Below are 25,044 nucleotides of genomic sequence, written 5' to 3' on the forward strand. Positions count from 1 at the left end.
GGAACAAAAGTTCCTTGACATTCTTTAAGAATCTCTCCTTAGACCTTAAAAAATCCCAAATTTGCAAACACGATCATAGCATATAATTTTCACTACACAGTGCAGTAGAGCATACCTACATATTTTCATTGACCTACTTCCAAACCTTAATAATTGTATAATACCATAATAAAGTCCGTTTTCATGCTGGTTGAAACACTCAAATACCTCTGGTAATTGCCTTTTCTTATTCTTGTATAGAGCTTATGGGAACTCATTCATGTTGAGGATCATGTTGAGCCACTCTTGAATTGGATATTTTACTCTTTAATGTAAAGTTTTCTAACCAAGGTCATTCATTTTCTTCTCCTCCATCCCCAGCACTCTTCCATATCACTGTCTATAGGAGAATAACTGCACACTCAAAGGCAAGTGGAGCACAACAAAGTCACTTCTAAATATGGACGACAGGCTGTCAGCTAAGCTCACTCACTAGCTTAATGGCTCCCCCCCCCACACACACACACCAGCTTTGGAACCTATGAAATGAAAATAAGTGCTTCACAAATTTCAGATCATGGGTCTTAGAGTCTAGATCAGCCGTGGGCAAACTACGGCCCGCGGGCCGGATCCGGCCCGTTTGAAATGAATAAAACTATTGAAAAAAAATACCGTACCCTTTTATGTAATGATGTTTACTTTGAATTTATATTAGTTCACACAAACACTCCATCCATGCTTTTGTTCTGGCCCTCCGGTCCAGTTTAAGAACCCATTGTGGCCCTTGAGTCAAAAAGTTTGCCCGCCCCTGATCTAGGCTGTTAATTCATCAAATGCCAGAAATTCTCTGATGGTTATGATTAGTTGCTATTAGGAGAAGGATACAACATAAATAGAAGTCACGATGATTGACATCAAGATGAAATGCTATCACATGTAATATGAGGGCTGCCAGATCTCTCCAATCTTTGGCTGATGGCCAACTTATTTTACATAATATTTGATTACTAAAAATTTCCACACAAACATACTAGATTCTCTTGGCATTCCTCCCAGAGCTTTGTATGACCTGTACTGAAGTTGAGGAGATGAGAAGTGAAATGACATACCCACACCAAGCAACCTTTCAACCAATTTGGGTGGGCTAGTAAGCTTCAGGAGGGAGGCCATGCAAACAAGTATAGCTCTCTGAGGTCGGACGTGTCGGGTAATTGGACATGTGGGTCACAGGCTCCCCAACGGCCCAGAGGAAGAGGCAGCCAAAGTCATGGCAAACAAGTGGGAGAAATAGTAAACCCCTGTCCTTGAGTTCCAGCCTAGGCATTGTACAACTGTGAATGCTTTAGCGTGCACCTGCTGGGCTAGCCTTGCTTAACTGCCCGAGACAGACCCTCCAAGAGGGGTGGGGTAGGAAGGAGACATTCATCCCCAAGCAGTCACCCTGTCTCTTTCTTTCCCCTAATGTCAAGCTTCATAAAATGGCTGCCCTAATAGCTCCCCTCTTAGCCCTGCAGGTGCAACCATTCAATGCACCAGCCTGGACTGAGTTAATTTCATTCTTCATCCTTGATGCAAAAAAGCCTTCAGCTCATGCATTCTGTTCTCTGACTGTGCTTGCGACCCTGTCATTGCTCAGAGAACCCACAATTTTGGCCAAGGTCACAAGCAGCTAAGAGTGGCTCCAAGCCTGCAATTCTCAGCTCAGCCATGGGGCTCGGTGCTGTTGCTGACTTGGCAAAGGGTTTGCAGCTTAGCTGCTGAAGGTGATCTTTTCTCTCACAGGACTCAGTGACCATGCTTTCACGCCTGTCTACCGCCTGTGCATAACTGACAGGTTTACTCCCTTAATGACTGTTTGGGCATAGAATATGTTCCCCCAAAGGATTTCTTTTCTTTTCTAATAAGGCAGTTTAAGTGTAAAATTATGGTAGCACTAGCTTCTATTATTAACAGAGACCCAGGGTATTTTTAGCACAGTATTTATTTATCTTGGTGCTGGGCTGCTGAACAGAGGCCCAAGCCTAGCAGAGTAGGTACCTGTCATGTACATGTGTGCATGTGTGTATAATGAGATTGGAAGAGATAATTTTTATGAATCCAGAGCCCAATTTATATGTCAGAATACCAATAAATGGCACTTACAGTGATTATTTTTTTAGAGGGCTAAGCATATGGGTGTGAGCATATTAAAATTCCTCCTAGCCCTGTCCAGTTTTGCTCAGTGGATAGAGCGTCGGCCTGCGGACCAAATGGTCCCGGGTTTGATTCCGGTCAAGGGCACATACCTTGGTTGCAGGCTCCTCCCTGGCCTCGGCCCTGGTTGGGGCTTGTGCAAGAGGCAACCAACTGATGTGTTTCTCTCACATCAATGTTTCTCTCTGTCTTTTCCTCTCTCTTCCACTCTCCCTAAAAATCAATGGAAAAATAACCTCAGGTGAGGATTAACAACAACAACAACAACAAAAAGAGACTCCTCCTCAACAAATTCTCTAGGATTGATAATAATTACTGATTATGTTCTCCTCTCCTAATAAAAAATATCTACTGGTCGCTTAGCTTTGCAAATTGCTAGGATCCCATGATCCTCGATATAGTGCAGGAGGCCTCAGAGGAGCCGCCAGAGACAGCAATACAAATGTTCTGCTGGGAAAGAGCCCCAAAACGACTCAGCCCTCCGAATGTGCCAGCAACAGTAATGCCTGCGAGGAGCACAGAGAGTCATAATGATAATATTTACTTTGAAGCTGCTCAGGATTCCAGTCACAACTGGAGTCTGTCGAACTTGGAAAAAAGCATACAAGAGAAACAGGATTGAGGTTCACTAAAGGAGGAGGGGAAGGGCAGCTAGCATTCTATCAAGGTCAGGGGTCAATTGGGAAAGACAAGTTGCCAGCAGCGGTGTGCTCGTCAGTGTTTCACCATCTGTGCTCAGGAGAAAATTGCCATGGTGTGCAGCATTTGCCGATTTCCGTTGTGTCATTATTCCCACCATAGCTGGGGTTTTTTTTGGTTTTTTTTTTTTTTTTTTTGCTGCCAACCTGTCGTCACTGCACATGGGCTTGGGAAGAGCTGCAGGAAGCTGGGCAAGCTGGCTCCTGCACAGCAGTTTGCTCTGCCAGATCAGGAAGGAGAAAAAATCAAGGTCACAAAGCCAGGCATGACCTTGTCCCTGTCCACAGGCTCCCTTGGCCAACTGGAGTTCCTGGAGAGCTTCCTTTTGGACTCCTCCCTTTTGAACTCAGGGATGTTTCTCTTGGTTTATTCCATCATTTGGAGCTGGAAGAAACTTTAGTTCCATGTGACTGAGCTCTATGTGAACAGGGATTGGGGCTCTCTTGTCCACTGCTGTATTCCCCAGCCCCTAAAACGCTGTCTGGCTCCTATTAGAGGCTTTGTAAATATTTGCTCAATGACCGAATGAGCCAACATATGATGCCTATGGGATGCACTAGAGCAGTGGTCGGCAAACTGTGGCTCGCGAGCCACATGCAGCTCTTTGGCCCCTTGAGTGTGGCTCTTCCACAAAATACCACGTGCGGGTGCGCACGTACAGTGCGATTGAAACTTCGTGGCCCATGCGCAGAAGTCGGTATTTTGTGGAAGAGCCACACTCAAGGGGCCAAAGAGCCGCATGTGGCTTGCGAGCCGCAGTTTGCCAACCACTGCACTAGAGCATATTGGTTATAAGCATGGGTTCCAAGTTCAAACTGCCTCAATTCACATGCTGACTCTGCCACTTACTACTTTGTAACCCTGGGCCAGTTACTTCATTTACATTATACAGATGAGGAAGGTCAGGTGCAGAGAGGCTGAGAACGGGGGCAAATGCACATCGCTAGGAAGTGGCTTGGTTAACTCATCTGTAAATTAAGGACAGATAGTAATATCTACTTCATAGGCTCATTTGGGGGATAAAATAAGAAAATACGAAATATTTACAGCAGTGCCTGGCACATAGTAAGTGCTCCATAAATGATAGCTGTTATTACTACTCTAACCTGATCGTCTTATGGAGAAGGAGACTGAGGCCCAGAGAGGGGAAAGGGCTCCATTCAGGCCACACATTCATTTAGTGATGACATGGCTGGGGCTCTGCATTTCATCACTGGCAAGGACTTCATTGCACAGGTGCCAGAGGATACAAAGACTAGCAGCAGATGAAGAAAAGGGCTACAGGGTTTTTTTTACATTTAAAAAATTAATTTTAGAGAGAGGAAGAGAGAGAGAGACATTGATGTGAGAGACCTCAATCATTGCTCCAGTCAGGGGTCAAACCTGAAACATGGGTATGTGCCCTGACTGGGAATTGAACCTGCCACCCATTGGTGTATATGACAACGCTCCAACCAACGAAGCCACAGCGGCCAGGGCTGTTACAGTGGTTTTTAACTCAGTGTACAGAGGTCAACATTGGACTATCCTAGGGAGTATAGTTTGAAAAAGCATATTTCATAGTATGTGGGGTTTTTTTAATTTTTTAAAAAATCTAGTGTTTCCAGAATGCTATCTGCAGTGACTTGAAATCCTCCTGGCTGATGGTGATGACTTTAAAAGGGTTAAACCCTGCTCAGTTATGAGGAGGGAGGAGGAGAGAGAAATTGACCCCTAGGGACTCCTCAGGTTTCCTACTGAAATCTAACTGCCAAGCCCCACCTTCCTGCAGGGGTGTGGAATATGCTGACCTGATCTGAATTTGGCCACATGTGCCCTCCCTCCCACTCAATACTGGGCCCGGGGCAGCATGGGAGGGGACATCTTCCTAGGCTCAGGCTGAGGCTGTGCCAGCCATTGAGAGAGAGGGCCTACTCTATCCACCCCCAGGCTCCACATTGATGGGAAAGCTGGAATGGGGGCACTCAATAGCCATGGGACAGCTCACTTGATTTTCTGTCCTCTTCTCATGTTGCGTTTATCACGATTCCCTAGACACCCACGGGTTCTTTTCTTCCAGACATTCGTCCTTGGGCATACAGTTTCCACAGCCTTTTTGTGCTGGCAGGCATTTGGGTGGTCATTTTCCCTGCTGCCACTCCCTGCTGCTCTGCCCTGCCTGCAGGCCTCTATTTCTTCAGCTGTGCAAACAGGGTGGGCCCCTCACCCTGTAGTCCTGGTCCTGAGGCCGAGCTAGGCACCCTCTGGAGTACAGGAAGCTGTCCCCTTCCCTGCTCTCTGAGAACCCTTTGGATCAGAGAGCCAGGGAGCCAGATCTGGGTGTTGGGGAGGCAGGACCCACCACTCTTTAGTTGTTGCCAGGCATTCAACAAAGAGCTCAGGGAACAGAAGAGGGGGTGGAGATGGGAATGTACAAAGCCAGGCTAAAATGTAGCTTGAACCTCAGTGCCCAGAGGGAAGGCGAGTTAGGGTGTGGGAGCCACCCTGTGTTTCCACCTCAGAGGTGCTGGCCCCATTTGCAGTTAGCTGCTCCCCACCCTTGGGCGGGGAGGGGGTGATACATTCCATTGCTTGGCCAAGTCTGTCACCTCCCATTGCAAAGGCCTCACCTCACCACATTTTTCTTGGGACCCAAATGCTTCCTGTTTCTTTGGGGAGGAACAAAGGGGCCTCTTCTGGGAGAATCTTTGCTGCTAATAGGTATAGCAGGCCCTGGGTGGAAATATGATCTGTGTGAGGAACCATTTTCCTGCACCCTGACAATCAACCCCATTAGTCAGGCCTGGCTATGGAATTGGGCTGGGGGGCCGGGTAGCTGGCTGAATTGAATGTTCTCCTTGTTCTCTCTCTCTCTCTCTCTCTCTCTCTCTCTCTCTCTCTCTCTCTCATCTCATCTCTCCACACACAGAAGCTCTCATCAACAGATATTTTAAAAAGCACCTCTTGCATTCATAGTTGGGAGAAAAGAGGCATGGAAGATCCAAAGCTAGACGCACCCAGAGGGTGGAGGGGAGATGGACCATTTGCAATTAGGCAGCCCTAACCCTAGTCCTGGACTGCCTTGCAGATACTAGTATGTGCTGTCAGTCACAGGGGGGATTTGCCAGGTCAGGATTTGCACAGTGTAAACCTGCTCTTGACTATAAAGACAGTCAACACTCACATCTCAGCGGTTGGGAGGGAGAGGGAAGAAGAGGGGTGATGATAACAGAATGGCAGGGTAGTCTAGGTAGTCAAAGGCAATCCAAGGTAATTAACTACTGAATCTTGTATTCCTGAATTGCTTGGGGCAGGGACCCAAAAACAGTCTGGATTCAAAGAGACTGTAAACAGCTGTAATACCCAGCCCAGCTTGTGGCTTAACATCTGGCCTAACTCCCATGCCACCAGCTTCCCTCTAATGTCTCATTCCCTGAACACTCCTTGGCTTATGGCAGTGGCTTGAGTTCCTTAGGTCTTCCAGAAATAGCCTCCCAAACCTGCTCAACCCCCTGGGAGGAGAAGCCGAAGGCCACACAGTCTCCCCACTGGGACACACATTCATTTGGGCATCATCGGCAGAGCACTCTGGTCCTGGCAGGGAGGTGACATGGGGACTAAGGGGATATTTATTTGATGAGAGACTGCTGTACCTTTCTTTTAAAATTTAAAATAAGCTTTTAATTTTTATTACTAAAGCTATACATGTTCCTCACAGAAAGTTTGGAAAGTAGAGAAAAGCATAAAGAAAGAAATGAAAACCACATATACCCATTGGTAAGGAATATATTGTATTTCCTTCCAGTCTTTTTCTAGGCATAACTCTACCTCTCCAATCATTGCCTAGAACAGTTTCTTTTTCTAACTATAAAACAATGTGTACTCAATTTTCACATAACAAAAAAAATGAGGAATAAAAGGAAAATTACTCCAATTGCAATATCCTGAGATGACTACTGCTAATATGTTGATGCAGTTCCTTTCAGTTTTTTCACTTAATTGAGATCAAACAGTCCACTTAGTGTCTTATCATGTACACTTTCCCATGTCAATGAATATGCATCCAAAACATGATGTGGAATGGCTTCACAGTCACTATGTGAATGGACCATAATTTATCCTTTTGCTTTTCAGGAGAGACAGGTTTGGGCAAGTCCACCCTCATGGACACCCTGTTCAACACTAAGTTCGAGGGGGAGCCAGCCACCCACACACAGCCAGGTGTCCAGCTTCGGTCCAATACCTATGACCTCCAGGAGAGCCACGTGGGGCTAAAGCTCACAATTGTTAGCACGGTGGGCTTTGGGGACCAGATCAACAAGGAGGACAGGTAAGGACAGGGGTGGGGTGGGAGGCTGGTGGGAGGCCATGGGAAATAGCTCACCACAACAGTCTTGAGAGACCACAGGTGTCTTGGTCCAGCCTCGATCTCTTCTCAGAATGGTATAGGCAGGCAGCAGATCCCTCATAAGTGCCACCTCCACCCAGGGTCCCTGTGTACAGCAACTTTTCTACTCTACAGATTTTGCCAAAAGAAGGGTGTCTTTCTAGTACGCATGGATGAGGTCTCCATTCCATTCAGCAGACATTTACTGAGCTCCCATCTTGTGTCAGGTACTTCTGTGCTCTGACAATCTGAAAAGGATTGACCTTGTCTTTGCCCTTGAGGCACTCACGGGGAAGGCTGGTTTTAAACAAATCAATTCAGAGTGATATGCTCTGTAAAGAACAGGGTACAAGGAGGTAAAGGACAAATTACAATGAGAACCCAAAGGAGAGAACAGTCAATTCCATGTGGGGAGGTCAGGGAAGCCTTCACATAGGAGGTGTCCCTGTGCTGACCCTTGAAGAGTGAATTGTTTTGCCAGACGGATAAGGGCAGGGAGGGAAGGGCATTCCAGGCAAGGGTAACTGCTTGTACAAAGGCAGAGATGTAGAAGATTATGGTATATTCTAGGGAACTGAAGCTTGCTCTCTTTGCCAGACCAGAGGCAGAGCTACTGTGAAGTTAATGAAACTTAAGCTTCAGGGCCCTCACTTACACAGTCTCCTTTCAAGGCCATGTAACTAATTTTTAGTCATAATATTATATTATCTTTCTTGGAGGGCCCTTCAAATCATATAAGCTTAAGACTCCACAACAAACAAATAAACCCGAGTCTGCCCCTGAGCTAGTGCTGGGATAAGCTGGGAAAAGTAAAGGAGATGATCCTGAAGACTAGCAGGTGCCAAGTCCTAGAGGGATTTACAGAACTGCCTATGTGAAGCCATTGAATGGTTTTTAGAATAGAATGATGTCATCTGATTGGCCTTTGAAGAAGGTACTTTGAGATAAACTGGAGAGTAGGAAGATCAATTAGGAGATTACTGGCCCAATTGCACTAGGCCAGAGTTATATCAGGTGCTGAGATAGGATGAGGGGACAGATTTCCAGCTTTGAAGAGTAGACAAATGGTGGCAGAATTCAGTAAGAGAGGATACGCTTTTAAAGGAATCACTTCTGTTTTGGACATGTTGAGTTTGAGTTGTCTGTGGACCATGAAGACACTTGATGACCTTCAGTGGTATGCAGCTGAATATACAGGGTTAGAGGTCAGGAAAGGGTCTAGACCGGAAATAGAGATTTTAACTGCAGACGTATGTGAGATCACTTAGGGATCAGAGTTGAGCGAGTTGAACACTAGGCTAAAGATGAAAAGCTTAGGCTGTTAAGTGAGCAGATGGAGGAAAAGACATCCTAAAAGAGACAGTTCAGGAATAAGCAGAGAGATAGGAGGAGGTCTGAGGTATTTCTAATGGTGTGTGAACGAGGGGTGGGGAGAGCTCAGAGATGAGGATGTGATGTGGGCTAGGGCCAGGAATGGGGGTCAGGCACCATCTGCATTTAACTGGAAGTTACATGGTTATCACATATGCTCATCCCAGACAAGGCCATTTATCATTTTGAGCAGTCTCTGCTCATTCTTTCAGGATTCTATTGCTTCTTAGATGAACTGAATCCCAAATTCTTCTATTTCTCCCTTCAAGTTACAACAGCCATTCTTATTTCCTTACAATGAATATATATAAAATATATGTTTATTGATTTCAGATAGGAAGGGAGAGGGAGAAAGAGATAGAAACATCAATGATGAGAGAGACTCATTGATTGGCTGCCTCTTGCATGCCCCGCACTGGGGATCGAGCCCACAACCCAGGCTTGTGCCCTGATGGGGAATCGAATCGTGACCTCCTGGTTCATAGGTCGACGCTCAACCACTGAGCTACACCGGCTGGACTGAATAAATATATTTAGTTTCTTAAAAATTGAACTGCTTTCTGTTTTCCATTTAAAATTCTAAATAAAGGACATCTCTGCTTTTTATAGGCTTGTTTTTTGTGCTAATCTTATTTGGTTGAGAATGAATTAGACACTCTGAAACAGGGATATTCAGGTCACAATACGAATGCTTAATCTCAGCTGCACATCGCTCAAGTTCTCGGTTAAATTTCTTTCAGTTCTCAGTAACATACATTCAGCAAATCTAACATTGGAAAACGTCTTGATGGTGGTTTGGGAGGACTGAACTGATACAACACCTTAGAGGCTAATCTACTCCCATTATATTTGTATCATCTTAATTGTATTTCCTGATTATAAATATGATACATACTTATACAAAATCGAATACAGTGGTCCCCCTGATCTGTGGTTTCATTTTCTGCGGTTTCAGCTGCCTGCAGTCAACCATGATTTGAAAATATTAAATAGAAAATTCCAGAAATAAACAATTCATACGTTTTAAATTGCACACCATCAGAGTAGTATGGTGGAATCTTGCATCATTCCACTCCCTCCTGCCCATGAGCACATCATCCCTTTGTTCAGGGTAGCTGTCTATGCTACCCTCCTATTACTTAGTAGCCATCTCAGTGATCAAATGGACTCTCGGTATTGCAGTGCTTGTGTTCAAGTAATCCTTATTTTACTTAATAATGGCCCCAAAACACAAGAGTAGTGATGCTGGCAATTTGGATATGCCAAAGAGAAGCTGTAAAGTGCTTCCTTTAAGTGAAAAGGTGAGTCTAGTATATACAGTACAGTAAGATATTTTGAGAGAGAGGACATCACTTTCACAAAACTTTTATTTCCGTATATTGTAATAATTGTTCTGTTATTAGTTACTGTTGTTAATCTCTTACTGTGCCTAATTTATAAATTACACTTTATCACAGGTATGTATGTAGAGAAGAAAACACAGTATACATAGGGTTCAGTACTATCTGTGGTTTCAGGCATCCACTGGGGGTTTTGGAACATATTCCCTATGGATAAGGGGGGACTCCTGCAATAGAAACTAAAATAAGTAGAAACGACCTTGGCTGGCATGGCTCAGTGATTCAGCATCAACCTAGGAACCAGGAGGTCACCGTTTCATTCCCGGTCAGGGCACATGCCCAGGTTGGGGACTCGATCCCCAGTGTGGGCGTGCAGGAGGCAGCCAATCAATGATTCTCTCTTACCATTGATGCTTCTCTCTCTCTCTCTCTCTCTCTCTCTCTCTCTCTCTCTCTCTCTCTCTCTCTCTGAAATCAATAAAAATATATTTTAAAAAAATAAGTAGAAATGAAAAGCCTCCCTGAAATGGCTGGAGAGCAGAGGTGGAGTAAACTCCAGGGATCTGTAATTTAAAAACCCCAATGTTTTCTCCATATAGATAGGGCCATTTGGGTATAGAGATGTCAGTGCAACTACATGGAAACAGAGCATCAGAATGCCTGCTTTACTCAGGGTGCACAGATAAACAGAGGGATAGTGATGAATGCCATCATTTATTTTTCCTGGAAAAAGTCACCATTGAAAAGATTCTGGAGCAAAAGGAACCCAAGAGGGAGACAGAAGGACTGGCTGGAGAGGGGCATAGGCTTAGGAATTTAGGCTTTGGTCTCAGACAGACCTGGGTTCAAATCTCATTTTGCCACTAATTAGCCCAGGGATTTTGGACAAGTGTTTTGTGCCAGCCTCAACTCCAGTGGTATTGTGGCCAGATAGGCCCTAGTGATTCTTATTGTGATTGGAAGACACCCTCTGCATTAACCACTGGGAAACTTTGGGTGTGTGTGTGTGGGAGGTTTATTACTCACAGATCCTGGAAAGCACAGGGCATACTGGCCACACTGTGAGAAAGAGAGGGAGCACATGGGCCTGGGATTCTGTTTTGATTGAGGTTGAGGGTTTGGGGCTAAGGTTTTGTCGGCTCAGTCTTTACTGGTGAATTTAAAACATAGGAGCAGGAATTTAAAGTGGGGGAAGAGCCCTAGCCAGTTTGGCTCAGTGGATCGAGCGTCAGCCTGCAGACTGAAGGGTCCCAAGTTCTACTCCATCAAGAGCACTACCTCAGTTGCAGGCTGCCGGCCCTGGTTGGGGGCATGCGGGAGACAACCAACTGATGTGTCTCTCTCACATCAGTGTTTCTCTTTGTCTCTCCCTCTCTCTTCCACTCTCTCTAAAAATCAATGGAAAAATATCTTTGCGTGAGGATTTAAAAAAATAATAATAATAAAATAAAGTGTGTGAAGAGAAAAAAACTAGTGGTCCAAAAGCTCAGTTATGGAAATCAACCAAGACCCCTAAAACAAAGGAGTTTAAGGCAGAGGTGGGGGTAGCCTAGCTCTCCATCTTTAAGTGGCTGGTGATGTGTTTATTCAGATAGCCAACTTTGAAGTGGATGCCTTGGCAATCAGAACTCAAGTCAGGCACTTGTATTACAAAAGAGAAAAAGAGAACTGTCAGGGCTTACACTACCATAAGACACAAATTCTCTATGCCTCAGTCTTCTCACGTGTAAAGTGAGGGTGATGATAATACTACTATCTACCCTAAAGGGTTGTGGTGAGGCATAGTTGACATGTATGGCATATGAAAAGCTTAAACAGTGCCTGGCACAGAGTAACTAATGAACAGAAGATACTGCTATAATCATGACTGTTATTGGTAGAAGAACCAAGGGAGAATTATATCATGTAGCATATGGGAGGAAATGATAAATGGTGTCCAGGAAGATAAGGACTGAAAAATATCCATTGGGTTTGGTAACAAGAAGGTCATTAACACATTTAGGAATAATAATTCCAGGGAAATTGTGGGTAGAAGCCAGATTGCTGTGACTGAATGGGAGATAAGGAAGTAAAAGCGTCAGAATAGCAAAAAGAGTAATAGAACAGAAAAGTGACTCCAAGAGCAAAGTCATGTGTATATGGAAATTTAGCATAAGGAAGTCATCAGGGAGAGAATTGACTATTCAAGGAAATGCGCTGGGAAAATAAGCCATCCATTAGGAAAAAATAAGAAGAGACCCTCCCACACAAACATCATTTACAAAAATAGATTCCAGTTGGATTAAAAACAAGTTCTAAAAATATAAGAAGAAAATGTAGAGGAATATTTTATAACTTTGGGAGTATAGAAGGCTTTTCTAATTATAATACAAAATCCAAAAGTTATAGAAGAAAAGACTGACAAATGTAAATCCATTGAAACAAAAAAAACCTTTTGTATATTGAAAGATACCATAAACAAAAGTAAGAACAAAGTACAAATTGGGAGAAAATATTTGTAACCTATATAACAGACAAATGATCTTTCTAAAATGTAAAAGAGCTCCCAGCTGGTGTGACTCAGTGGTTGAGCATCGATCTGTGAATGAGGAGGTCTCGGTTTGATTCTCAGTGTGGAGTGTGCAAGAGGCAACTGGTCACTTATTCTCTCACCATTGATGTTTCTCTCTCTCTATCCTCTCCCTTCCTCTCTGAAATCAATAAAAATATTTTTTTAAAAAAATAAAATGTAAAAAGCTTCTACAATTCAATGAGAAATAAACAGGTCATTGACAGAAGGGAAATACAAATGGCCAATCAAAATAAAAGATAAAAATATATCCACTAACACCAGGTAATTTCATTCATTTTGCTGGGACTATAAATTGATGCAGCTTTTTGGAGGGCAAGTTTGGCAGAATCTATTAAAATGTAAAATGTGAATACCTTGTGATCCAGAAGTTCCATTTTTAGGTGTATAACCTAGGGAAACAGTTGCACATGTTCATGAAAAACATACAAAAAGGATATTCACTATAACATTTGCTATGGAATTTATAAAATTTAAACAGTCTAAATTTCCACCAATAGAGCAACTAAATAAATTATGATACAACCATACCATGGACTTGTATTTGGCAGTTGAAAAGAAGGAGGTAGATCTATATGCCCCAAAATGTGGGCATGTTGTTAAGTGAAAAAAAGAAGTTGCAGGATGATATGATCATGATGTCATTTGTGTAAGTCTGCCCCTTCCCAACACAACAGCAAACATTCTCTCCACCTCTCTCTCCCTCTCTCTCTCTCTCTGTATGTAAACGGATAAAAAATGTTTGCAAGGATCATCAACAAACTGAAAATAGTATTACTTCTGAGGAGGGGAGAATAAGTGCATGTATTGCTTGCATCATTAAAAATAAGAAAGAGGAGGTATGGGGGAGAGATCAACCAAAGGACTTGTATGCTGCATATAAGCATAAACAATGGACACAGACACCAGGGGGGTGAGGGCATGAGCGGGGGGGTAGGAGGGCATGGGGGATAAGGACACATATGTAATTCCTTAATCAATAAGGAAAATAAAAAAGATGGAAAGTAACAAAAAAAGAAATAAAAAAGAATGAAGTTTTTAAAAAGGAGTTAGATAAAGTGGGTGTAGACTACTCGTTTAAGCTTTTTTGACCTGGGAAAAAAGAGATAAAACAATGTCTAGGGGAAGACAAGGTCGGGATGGGCGAGATGATGAGGGCTTGTACAGGAGCAGAAGCTTTGAGAATCGAAAGGAGGGGGCAGGTGTGAGAGAAAGAGTCCACAAGACTTAGTAACCAAATTGAGGTGGGGGATCTGGTTCACTTTATAAAATACTAAATGTCAACTGTGTGACAGGTACAGTGTCAAGTGCCAGGGATACTAAGAAATAAGGCAGTCTTTAGTTAAGGAACTTGCAGTTTAGAAGAGGAGACAAATACATATACGAATTTTATATAATATGTTAAATATAATAACAGAGGCATGTGGAAGGGGGCTGTAGGAATAGGAAGAGTAGCAATTGGCCAAGCCTGGTGGAGTGTAGGGTGGAGGTTGCTGAAAGGGGAGAGAATGTGATCAGAAATGGCTGAACTATGTCTTGACATTTTGTAGTATGAATACAAGTTAGCCAACTAGCATGTAGTGAGTATTCAGTATATATTTGATGAATGGATGATATATACATTGATGGAAAAAAATAAAGCACTAAAGACAATACTTCTAAATTTACATCATTCAAAACCAAAAGTATTCAATTAATGTGTTAACTAGGATGCCGATGAGGGTAGAAAATGTCTCTAATGTGTTCAGCAGTGAATGAGAAGTAAATTTTTAAAAAGAATAGATTAAGCCCTGGCCAGGTAGCTCAGTTGGTTAGAGCATCATCCTAATACACCAGGGTTTTGGATTCAACCCTGGTCAGGACATATAAAAGAAACACCAGCCCTAACTAGTTTGGCTCAGTGGATAGAGCGTTGGCATGCGGACTGAAAGGTCCCAGGTTCGATTCCAGTCAAGGGCATGTACCTTAGTTGCAGGCACATCCCCAGTAGGGGGTGTGCAGGAGGCAGCTAATCGATATTTCTCTTTCATTGATGTTTCTAGCTCTCTATCCCTCTCCCTTCCTCTCTGTAAAAAATCAGTAAAATATATTTTTAAAAAAACCCACCTTATTATAAAAAAAAAAGAAACACCAATGAATGTGTAAATAAGTGGAACAACACATCGATGTCTCTGTCCTTATCTCTGTCTTTCTCTCTGTCTCTCTCCCCCTTCCTCTCTCTCAAATCAAGAGAAAATAAAAAAGAATAGATTATTCTTTAAAAAACATTTCCATCCATCCATTAAATATTTATTGAGCACCTATTGTAGGCCAGGCCCTGTGATAGTGGCAGAAAACAAACTTGACTGTTAAAGGAAAAAACAGACAGAGGAGTAGATGGAGAAAAATGTGTGGTTGAGGAGGATTAGGTTGAGGGGATTTTTTTTTTTGGAGATGAGAGAAAACTCAAGTATGTTTATAAGTTGAGAAGAAGGAGTCAATAGGAGGTGAGGAGCTTATAGACGAAATAAGGTTCTAAGAGCATGAAAGGAATGAGATCAACTGCACAGGGGTAATGGGCCTTGGACAGGATGAGCATCCCTTCATTTTCAGAGACTAAAGAGAAACCAGGAAGAGTTGATTCATTTTTAGAGGGGAGGGAGTGAGGCAGGAAGTTGGGGTAGTGTGAGCCTGATGGCCTCAATTTTATTGGTAAAACAGGAGGTAAGATCATCTTGTGAGAGTGAAGGGGTTATTAATATGTTTTGGAGCTTGAGGAAAGTAGTAAAAATTTGGAATGGTCCACAAAGGCAATGGGAAGGGAGCCAATGAAAGCTGAGTAAATGGATTGTCATGTTGCTCTAAAGGCCCATGAGAGGTTGGAGGCCATGAATTTGTAGTGGTGCCAAGACCTACAGTTTTGTGATTGCTTCTAGCCAACTTCAGCAGCAGTGGTGTAGGAGCAGAGAGAGCAGATACTAAAATTTGTTCAGCACAGCAGTTTTGCTAGGGAAGTAGGATAGAAGGCGGGATACAATGGAAATGAGGTTGTTGGTAAAAAAAGTGGTTCAGGTAATCAATTATGGGGTTGATCCTGGGCCAAGAAAAACGATGAGGCCAGGAAGAGGCTGATATCTTGTGAGATAAAGGAGAGGTCAAGGTACAAGAGGACTCTATGGAGTGAAAGATCAGGTTTAAGAGGATTGAAAGCAAAAGAGAGCTGGAAAAATGTGAGGTTGTGGTCACATAGTGGGGTATTAGAGAGAGTACTAGTATGTCTTGGGTGAAACTGATATGGCTAGTGGTAAGGTGTGTAGGTGGCTGAAGCAGAAGGAGCTAAAGGTTGTGAAGTTGAGGCAATCAAGGAATTAAGAGGTTGAAGGTTGATGGGTTATCTAAAGCACATTGTAATCACCCAGAATGGGGAGAAAGACTATGGGTCAGGTGCTACCAGAAGAAGATGGAAGAGGTCTCAAATGAAGAGAGGGCTTTATACTGAGGTAGAGGAGTAACAGTCTCAGTCTAAAAGTGGCTCTGAGGATCCCCGTGAATGCCCACCCTAGTGACCCCAATTGTGGGAGAATGGGATGCCTACACTGAAGAGGGTTTCCAGGTATCAGTGTCCTCAGGGTTGTGGTGTCCCCAGGGAAGAATGAGGTTTCCATTAAGGGAAAAAGGTAGGCAAGTTCTAGAAAGAGGCAGATGATATAGGCCAGCACTTCTCAGACTTTAATGTTGTATGCAAGCCTTGGAGGTGTTTAATAAAATGCAAATTCTGATCTTGTAGGTCTGTGTTGGGTACTGGAGATTTTGCATTTTTAACAAGCTCTCAGGTGATACTAATGCTACTGGTCCAAGAACCACACTCTTGTACTCTGAATGGCAAAAATGTAAGCAATTTTGTTTTATCATGGCACAGGGATTTCAGAGGGCACAGTGGAAATGTTTTTGAAAGAAGAGAGCTACAGGAGGATGAACCCATAGAGGGATGCGTGCAGAAGGAAGAAGAGGTGACTGGAAGGATGGTAATAGAGTGAATTAGCTGTTGTCACTTTTGGCATTGTTCTAGAAGACCTGACCTTGTGGTAACTTGGCTTTTTGTCTAAGATGGCGGTGTTCAAGTACAGTGTCTGTGACCAGGTCTTACAGGTTTCCAGCAGGAAGCCTCTGATGGCTGTGTTGGCGGAGAACTGGCACATGGGGGAGGAAGGATACTAGGATGATGTCCAGGTGTCTAGGAAGTGTAATAGGAAGACAATGATAAGTGAGACCATGGGAATAAGTGAGACCACTCAGGGATAATATGCATGTAATGTGTAGAAGGACAACAGAAGTGGTCCAGGATTAAGCTTAGAAACAGGCCAAGGTAGGGTAAGTGAGAAAGTAAGAGTTATAGAGGTAGGATATAATGGTGGCAGTGAAGCCAGAGGACAGTGTTTCAAGAAGGGACTGGTGCCCTAGCTGGTTTGGCTCTGTGGATAGGCATCAGCCTGTAGACTGAAGATTCCCGGGTTCAATTCCGGTCAAGGGCACATGCCTGGGTTGTGGGCTTGATCCCCCGTAGGGGGCATGTAGGAGGCAGCTGATCAATGATTCTCTCTCATCATTGATGTTTCTATTTCTCTCTCTCTCCCTCTCCCTCTCTGAAATCAATAAAATATATTTTTTAAAAAGAAATATTTTTTTAAAAGAAGGGATGTCAACATTAGCAAGAAAGATGAAAATTGAAGTGTTCACTGAGAGATAAAATTATTATTTTTCTATAATATGTCTGTTTAGCAAACCCAAAGTAATCAACTGGAAAACAATTCTAATGAACAATTGTTCAGTAAGGTATCCAATTTTAAAATAAACATGCAGAAAGCCATAGACTTTTTTTTGTGCTGCTATAATTTTTTATCTTTATTGTTGAGAGTATTACAGATGTAATACTCCTTTTTTCATTGCCCTCCTCTACCCAGATCCTGCCCTGCCCCAGGCCTTCACCAGGTATCCCTTCCCTATTGTCTGTGTCCATGGGTAATGCACATATGCATATAAGATCCTTGGTTAATCTCTTCCTGCCCACCCCCCTTTCCTCTGAGATTCATTTGTTCCATGTTTCCATGCCTCAGGCTCTATTTTATTCATCTGTTTATTTTGTTCATAAGATTCCTTGTTTGTTTATTTTAGATTCAATTGTTGATAGGTATGTATTTATTGCCATTTTATTGTTAGTATTTTTTTTTATCTTTTTCTTCTTCTTCTTAGAGAATACCCTTCAGCATTTCATATAATGCTGGTTTGGTGGCGATGAACTCCTTTAGCTTTTTCTTGTCTTTGAAGCTCTTTATCTGACCTTCAATTCTAAATGATAGCTTTGCTGGGTAGAGTAATCTTGTTTGTAGGTCCTTGGTTTTCATCACTTTGAGTATTTCTTGCCACTCCCTTCTGGCCTGCAAAGTTTTTGTTGAGAAATCAGCTGACAGTCATATGGGCACTCCCTTGTAGGTAACTGACTGCTTTTCTCTTGCTGCTTTTAAGATTCTCTCTTTGTCTTTAACCTTTGGCATTTTAATTATGATGTATCTTGGTGTGGTTCTCTTTGGGTTCCTCCTGTTTGGGACTCTCTGTGATTCCTGGACTTGTATGTCTATTTCTTTAACCAAGTAGGGGAAGTTTTCTGTCATTATTTCTTCAAATAGGTTTTCAATTTTTTGCTCCTTTTCTTCTCCTTCAAGCATGAGGCACATATTGGTGCACTTGAAGTTGTCCTAGAGGCTCCTTACACTATCTTCATATTTTTGGATTCTTTTTTTCTTTTTTTGATTCTTTTTTCTTTTTGCTCTACTGATTGGGTGTTTTTTGCTTCCTCAATTCCAAATCGCTTTGATTCTCAGTGTCCTCTACCCTACTATTGATTCCCTGTAAATTATTCTTCATTTCAGTTAATATATTCTTCATTTCTGACTAGTCTCTTTTCATGTCTTTGATGTTCTCACTAATTTCCTTGAAAGTCTCACTAAGTCGCTTGAAGCTCCCCTTAAGTTCCTCGAGCATCCCTATAACCATTGTTTTGAACTCTGTATCTAGTAGTTTGCTTGCTTCTATTTCATTTAATTCTTTTTCCAGAGATTTCTTCTGTTCTTTTATTTGTGACATGTTTCTTTGTCTCTTCATTTTGGCTGCTGTCTTTGTTTCTATGTGTTAGGTAGAGCTGCTATGTCTCCAGTTCCAATGTGTTTTCTTCTTTAATTCTCTAGTTGTAGGACTTCCATTCAGCTAGATTTCAGGTGGTTCTGAATGATGGTTGCTCTGTATTTTAGTTCAAGCCACAGACTTTTGATCAACCAACAATAACCAATTTGAAAACATTATGAAACAAAAGACCCCATTCACAGCAAAAACCCCCACAAAAACCTTACTATACCTTACCCACAAGACCCTATGTGACCTGTTCCCTGCTGCTTTACTTGCTTTATCTCTTATTATTCTTGTTTCTATTAAGGTGAAATTCACATAATATAAAATTAACTATTTTAAAGTGAACAATTAAGTGGCATTTAATACATTCACAATGTTATGCAACCACCAACCTCTACCTAGTTCCAAAATATTCTCATCAACCCAAAAGGAAATTCATTAAATAACACTCCCTACTTCCCTCCCCTTCAGCCACTGGTAACTACTATTCTACTTTTTGTTTCTATGATTTGAGTACTCTAGGACTCAGATAAGTGGAATCATACAATATTTGTCCTTTTGTGACTGGCTTCTTACACTTATCATGGTGTTTTCAAGTTCATTCATGTGGCTACAGTGTATCAGAACCTTCTTTCTTCCTTTAAATGGCTAATAGTCCATTGTATGGATATGCCACATTTTGTTTATTCAGCCATTAACTGATGGACATTTGGGCTGTTTTCACCTTTTGGCTATTGTGAATAGTTTATTCTTCTTCTTCTGTTAACTAGCCTCCAGCTCCCTTGCCTTCTTCCTATTGTTCAAACTTGCCTCAGGACCATTACATTTGTTATTTCTCTTCCTGAAATGCTCCTCTCCCAGATTCTCCTTGGCTCTCTCATTCTCATCTTTGCAGCTCAAAGGTCACATCCTTAGAGAAGCCTAATCACTATGTTTAAAGTAGCTGAACCCTGAGTCACCTTTTATCCAATTATCCTATTTTATTGTCTTTATAATGCATGTCACTAACTGAAATAAATAAGAAGAACTGTCTAGAGCAGGGATTGCTTTGTGCCTTAGGACTCTTTAGTGAGACTTATGGGCTCATTTTCAAAATAACACTTTTAAATGCCTAAAATACACCAATTATACTAAAATATAGTTAATACTGAAATATTTTTAAATTGTGATTTAACAATTCATGTACTTCTTTTAATTCCTGAAATAACAATATCTATAGGCAGGTCTAATAAGTATCATAACTTAAAAGTTTGATGAGTATAAATGTTGTTTTGAGATATTTGCTGAACTATAATAGGAAACAAAAATATCAGTGATTTCTATTGATTATGAAATCTTGGGTAGTGCTAAAATTACAGTAGAGTGTTACCAACGTTTGCACCTAAAGAGAATGCTAAACTTTAGTTAAAATTTAGTGAAAAAGATGTGTTTTTGTCCTGTCCAAATTCATGGACACTATGAATTCTACCCACAGACCCCTTAGAGGTCTGTAGACGCCAGTTGAAGAACTCCTACCCTAAAATGTAAAAGATAAACAGTAGTGATGAAGAGGGGGAGAGTATATTAGAGCTGGTTTTGTAGGAGATGGAAGAAATCATAATAAGTCAGGGAATGACTAGCTAGGAGAACGCTCCCTCTACCCCTCACACCCATGGAACTTGGGTGTAAAAGAAGTAGCAGTTTCTAGTTGAGAAGGATATGAGAGAAACAACTTGCTTGAAGAGGAGACAGGTATCACAGGAAGGAAGCATTTTGTGAAGAGGTTGCCTGTGAGAGTACAGGATCTTGTTTACCGTGTTTTGAAGTCCATTGAGCACAACAGAGTGGGGTGGGAGAGATGACTACCATGGGAAGATGAGCTGTTGGGAATGGGGGCAGAGCCATTATCTCAGATTCCATGCTGAACACGGACGAGACAAAGATGAATCACCTATTTAGGATTAGACTGAACCAAATCTTCTTGGTTGATTGGCTAGTTTGCCTGGTCTGATTCATATACCCCTAAAGAGACCCTAAGAGCCAGAGGCAGCAGCAGAAAGATAGGCCCAGGGCATCACCAGAGATTCAGGGGAGGAAAGCTAAAAATGCACTTTTCTTTCCTCCTTTGATCTCTTTTGTAGAGTAAAATACTAAAGTAAAAAAGTTATGTAATGGACAAAAAAAATGAAGCAGTGCCATGATTAGATCATTCAAACCAGCTGATCATCCAAAATTTAATTATATGAGTCTAAGGGATGCACCCTGCATCCTCACTCCTAATTCTTCAGGAACCTTCTAAGGTTCTCTGCAAGAAAAAGATTCTTTGATGCTATTACCCTTCAGAACAATGTTTGGCTCAGAGGGATCAAAGGAAGAAAGGACTATATTTTTAGATTTTTTTCTGGGGCTCTAGAGGTAACCTGCACCTGGATCTCTCCTCTGTATGTGGCTCCTAGAATCTAGGATTCTGTAATTATTTTTTTAAAAATTTATCTTTATTGATTTCAGAGAGGGAGAGGGAGAGAGAGAAACATCAATGATGAGAATCACTGATTGGTTGCCTCCTGCACACCCCCTATTGGGGATCAAACCCATAACTGAGGCATGTGCCTTTGACCAGAATCAAACCCAAGACCCATCAGTCTGCAGGTTGATGCTCTATCCACTGAGCCACACCAACTAGAGCTGTGATTCTTTTTTAAAAAATATATATTTTATTGATTTTTTTACAGAGAGGAAGGTAGAGGGATAGAGAGTTAGAAACATCGATGAGAGAGAAACATCGATAGCTGCCTCCTGCATACCTCCCACTGGGGATGTGCCCGCAACCAAGGCACATGTCCTTGACTGGAGTCGAACCTGGGACCTTTCACTCCGCAGGCCGATGCTCTATCCACTGAGCCAAACTGGTCAGGGCAGTGATTCTTTTTTATAAAGCTGTTTTCCTTTCTCTAAAAGGGGGAATCTTTCAAAAAGGCTCAGGTTGGGGTCTGCTGCAGGTAGGAGGTGCTGCCTAGGCCCCACTCCTCCTTTGATCAGATTCCCTTCTGGCAGTGGTATCTGCAGACTCACTGCCCCAGCTCTTCTAGCCCCAGATGGAGAGACAGCAGAGACAGGGAGATGAGAACAGAGTCCGGGCTGAAGTGAAGCTGACCTAGGTAGAGCAGAAAGAGGCCACAGGGGCAGCAGGAATGGCCCAAGGGAGAAGGGAGAAACTTCCTAGGACAGGGAGCTGTTGTTTAAGAAGTCCTGGCAAGACCTGAGGGCCGCAAAGGGGGGCTGCATATGGAGGAGACTCAGTGAGCTTGGGGGGTGCACTTGTGAAGGCTGTGGTGGGGGCGAGTATCTTTATCAAAATTTGCCCAATTACTTCGATTTTAAAATCACAACCTTGGAGGAAATGAGAACTGAAAACATATCTGGACCTTAGGGGAGTCAAGTGGGGAGCGCCACTGAACCTTGCAATACTGAGTGGAACCCAGAGCATTCTGACGGGATTCCCCAGCAACAGGGTCAGGGAGAGGTCCTGGCCACCACTGGGTACCCAGCACAGAACAGAAGGGATTTTTGGCATAATCGGGGAAGGCTGTATGGAGGAGATGGGCATTCAACTGGGCCCTGGGGTCTGGGAGGGCAGTATTGTGGTGAGAAGAGAAAAATGGGCATTCCAGAACGAAGGTGCACAGATGGGCATAAGCTTGGTTCATGTGAGGATCAAGGAGGTGACCAGCCAGATGGGATTGGAGGTGCACTGAGAGGAGACGGAAAAATCCAGCTCGATGGGGAGAGTCAATTACCGAGGACATTTTAAACTTCGACAAGGGATTGTATCGAAATCCCCATTTTTGAAGTGGCCAGGCCATTTCCCTTCTCTCCCCTTTAGCTACAAGCCCATCGTGGAATTCCTCGATGCCCAATTCGAAGCCTACCTGCAGGAGGAGCTGAAGATCCGCAGGGTCCTGCACACCTACCACGACTCTCGCATCCACGTCTGCTTATACTTCATCGCCCCCACGGGTCATTCCCTGAAGTCTCTGGACCTAATGACGATGAAGAAGCTGGATAGTAAGGTATGGAGGCAGGGCGAGGGCAGGGGCGAGGCTAGGCAAGCTGGATCACTCTTATTGGTCTCTCATGCAAAGTAGCAGTGAGTTCCAGGAGAGGTTTTATGGTCTCTTCGTCCTCTCCTTTATTCCCTGTCCCTCCATAAAGATGGTGCTGTTGATTCAGACCCTGTGCCAAACACACTGTTTTCCCAACATGAGGCACAGGTTTCCCCTGAGCCACCTTTCTGCCCTGATCCCTCTTGGGCATAAAGGTACATGTAATCAAGATGGCTGTCCCGGTCTAGGGGCTCGGGCTTTGGCAGTGGAAAGATGTTTTTTCTTTGTCCATATGTTAACTGACCTGTACTAAAATCAAACGTGCAAACTTGACGTTGAAAGTTATTATTCTCATCATCAATACTGATTTTTCTAATCGCAGCTAACATTTGTTAAGCTTTCATATGTCACCATTGTGCTAAGTACTTCATGGAGCATCTCAATGAATCCTCACAACAACACTATGAGGCAAACACAGTCGATATCCCCCATTTTACAGAGAAGAAAACCGAGGCTCTAGGAGGTTAAGTGACTTCCCGTTGTCATTTAGCTGGCTATTGGCAGAGTCTAGAGTGGAATTCAGATCTGTGGCACCATGTTCTGTTGCCTCCATACCTGAAACAGATGGCTGCGGAAATTGGGCTTGTCCCACTTTAAGAGAAAATGAAGAATGCAAATCCCACTCCAGATATAAATTAGACGATGATTCTTCATGTTAGAGGACTATTTGCTGTACAAAAGACTTGACCATGGAATTCTTTAAAAAACCCAATTACTAGTGCATTTCTTCCTGATGTTTTGTAGGTGCCTGACACTGTGATGGCATTTTATAGGCATTATTTTATTTCACCTTTCTAATTATTCAGTGTGGTGGGTACTATTATTATTCCCATTTTACACATGAGGAAATGGAGGCACAGAGGATTCAGACTGAGCTCTCTCTGACTCCAAGGTTGTTGTTTTAACAAAAACATAATTTATGTGCAATTATTTAGTAGCACATCCACTATGAAAACTGAAAATCAGCTGTAATAAAAATAGAAGCAATTTTTCATTTTTTGCAGCAGTGAGCTAACTGCCCATGAGTAAGAGGCTGCTCTGGAAATGCCGCCACGCCCTGCATGCCCTGTATAGGGCAGCAGAGAGCCACACAGCTGGTGGCCCGGTGAGTGGGCAGGTTAAGTAAGCAGCCTTTGGCATATTTATAGTGTGCGGATGGAGGTGTGAGGAACAGCGATGAGGAGAATTGGCTCTGCCTGCTGTTCTACCTTGGCAAGGGCTTTGGCCCCCTCCTCTCCCAAAAAAGACTTCAAGGGAAGTGCTTCCAAGGTCCGCTGTGTGATAACAGTCTCCTGAGGCAACGTGCAAAGGAGACAGAATTTGTCTTCCAAGTCTAAAGCTCCCAGGCCCTGCTTTCAGAGCTCCTTTCAGGGCCCCAGCACCATCCATGCCACCCCATCGGAGGCTGCTGGCAGGAATGACTTGCTCTTCATGTGAACCTGAGCTTGGGGCACTCTGTTTCATTAAGCCATGTGCATTTCAAGTTTCTTTACCTTCCAGCAGTTAAAGCCTTGTCCCTTCTTGGGGGAATTTCAAGGATCGGGGTTCAGGTGGCTTGAATCTGGGGGGTAGCATTAAGTCTTTCTTCTGCTGTTTGAAATTGGGCATTTCTGCTTGCTTTCTTTATGCAGAAATTAACCACAAGCCTCAGGCAGCTAGTGCATTTCCTCCTAAGGTTTTATAGGTGCCTGACACTGTGATGGCATTTTATATGCATTATTTTTTAATATGTCTGATCAAATTGGTAACTGAGAGGGTCTTCTTCACCTAATGGGGGTGGTTCATCAGTGTTTGCTGCTAGAAAGAGGGCCAAGTGTGCATCTTCACTGAACCTCCCCTTCCTACCATCCCCCATGTGGGTCTCCATCACCCTGCCTGGGGCTGGCATGCACTGGATGGGTTGGGACAGTTTATTATTAGCAAGGAATGGCTATCTCTCCCCTTGTCAACCACAGATTTCCAGCCTTTCATCTTTCTGCTGCAAATCACCAGAACAGTGACCTTGACATGAAGATATCATACGGCTCATCAATTTGGATCTGAGCTGGTAGACAGCTCATGGTTAAGCTTGTGGACTTAGGAATAAGGCTAAACTTGGATTTGGATCCCAGTTCTGCTACTTACCTGCTCTGTGGCCTTGGACAAGTTATTTAACCTCTCCATGCCTCAGTTTCTCATTGGTAAAATAGCAGTAATGATACCTCCTGGGAGGGCTATGGTCGG

General features: G+C 43.0%; 1 protein-coding gene across 5 annotated transcripts in view; it reads left to right on the top strand.

Annotated features, from left to right (window-relative positions):
* Positions 1–25,044, top strand: part of SEPTIN6 (septin 6) — a 73,215-nt gene that overhangs the window by 17,400 nt on the left and 30,771 nt on the right. For 4 of the 5 annotated variants that reach the window (XM_036305906.1, XM_036305907.1, XM_036305905.1 and 1 more), the window contains exons 3-4: positions 6,985–7,180; positions 22,542–22,728. In XM_036305906.1, coding sequence (XP_036161799.1) covers positions 6,985–7,180; positions 22,542–22,728 — 383 coding nt within the window. The remainder of the gene's footprint in view (positions 1–6,984; positions 7,181–22,541; positions 22,729–25,044) is intronic. The other variant, XM_036305908.1, reaches the window with a different exon arrangement.

Source organism: Myotis myotis, unplaced genomic scaffold (genome assembly GCF_014108235.1).
Source record: "Myotis myotis isolate mMyoMyo1 unplaced genomic scaffold, mMyoMyo1.p scaffold_m19_p_4, whole genome shotgun sequence".
Lineage (NCBI taxonomy): Eukaryota > Metazoa > Chordata > Mammalia > Chiroptera > Vespertilionidae > Myotis > Myotis myotis.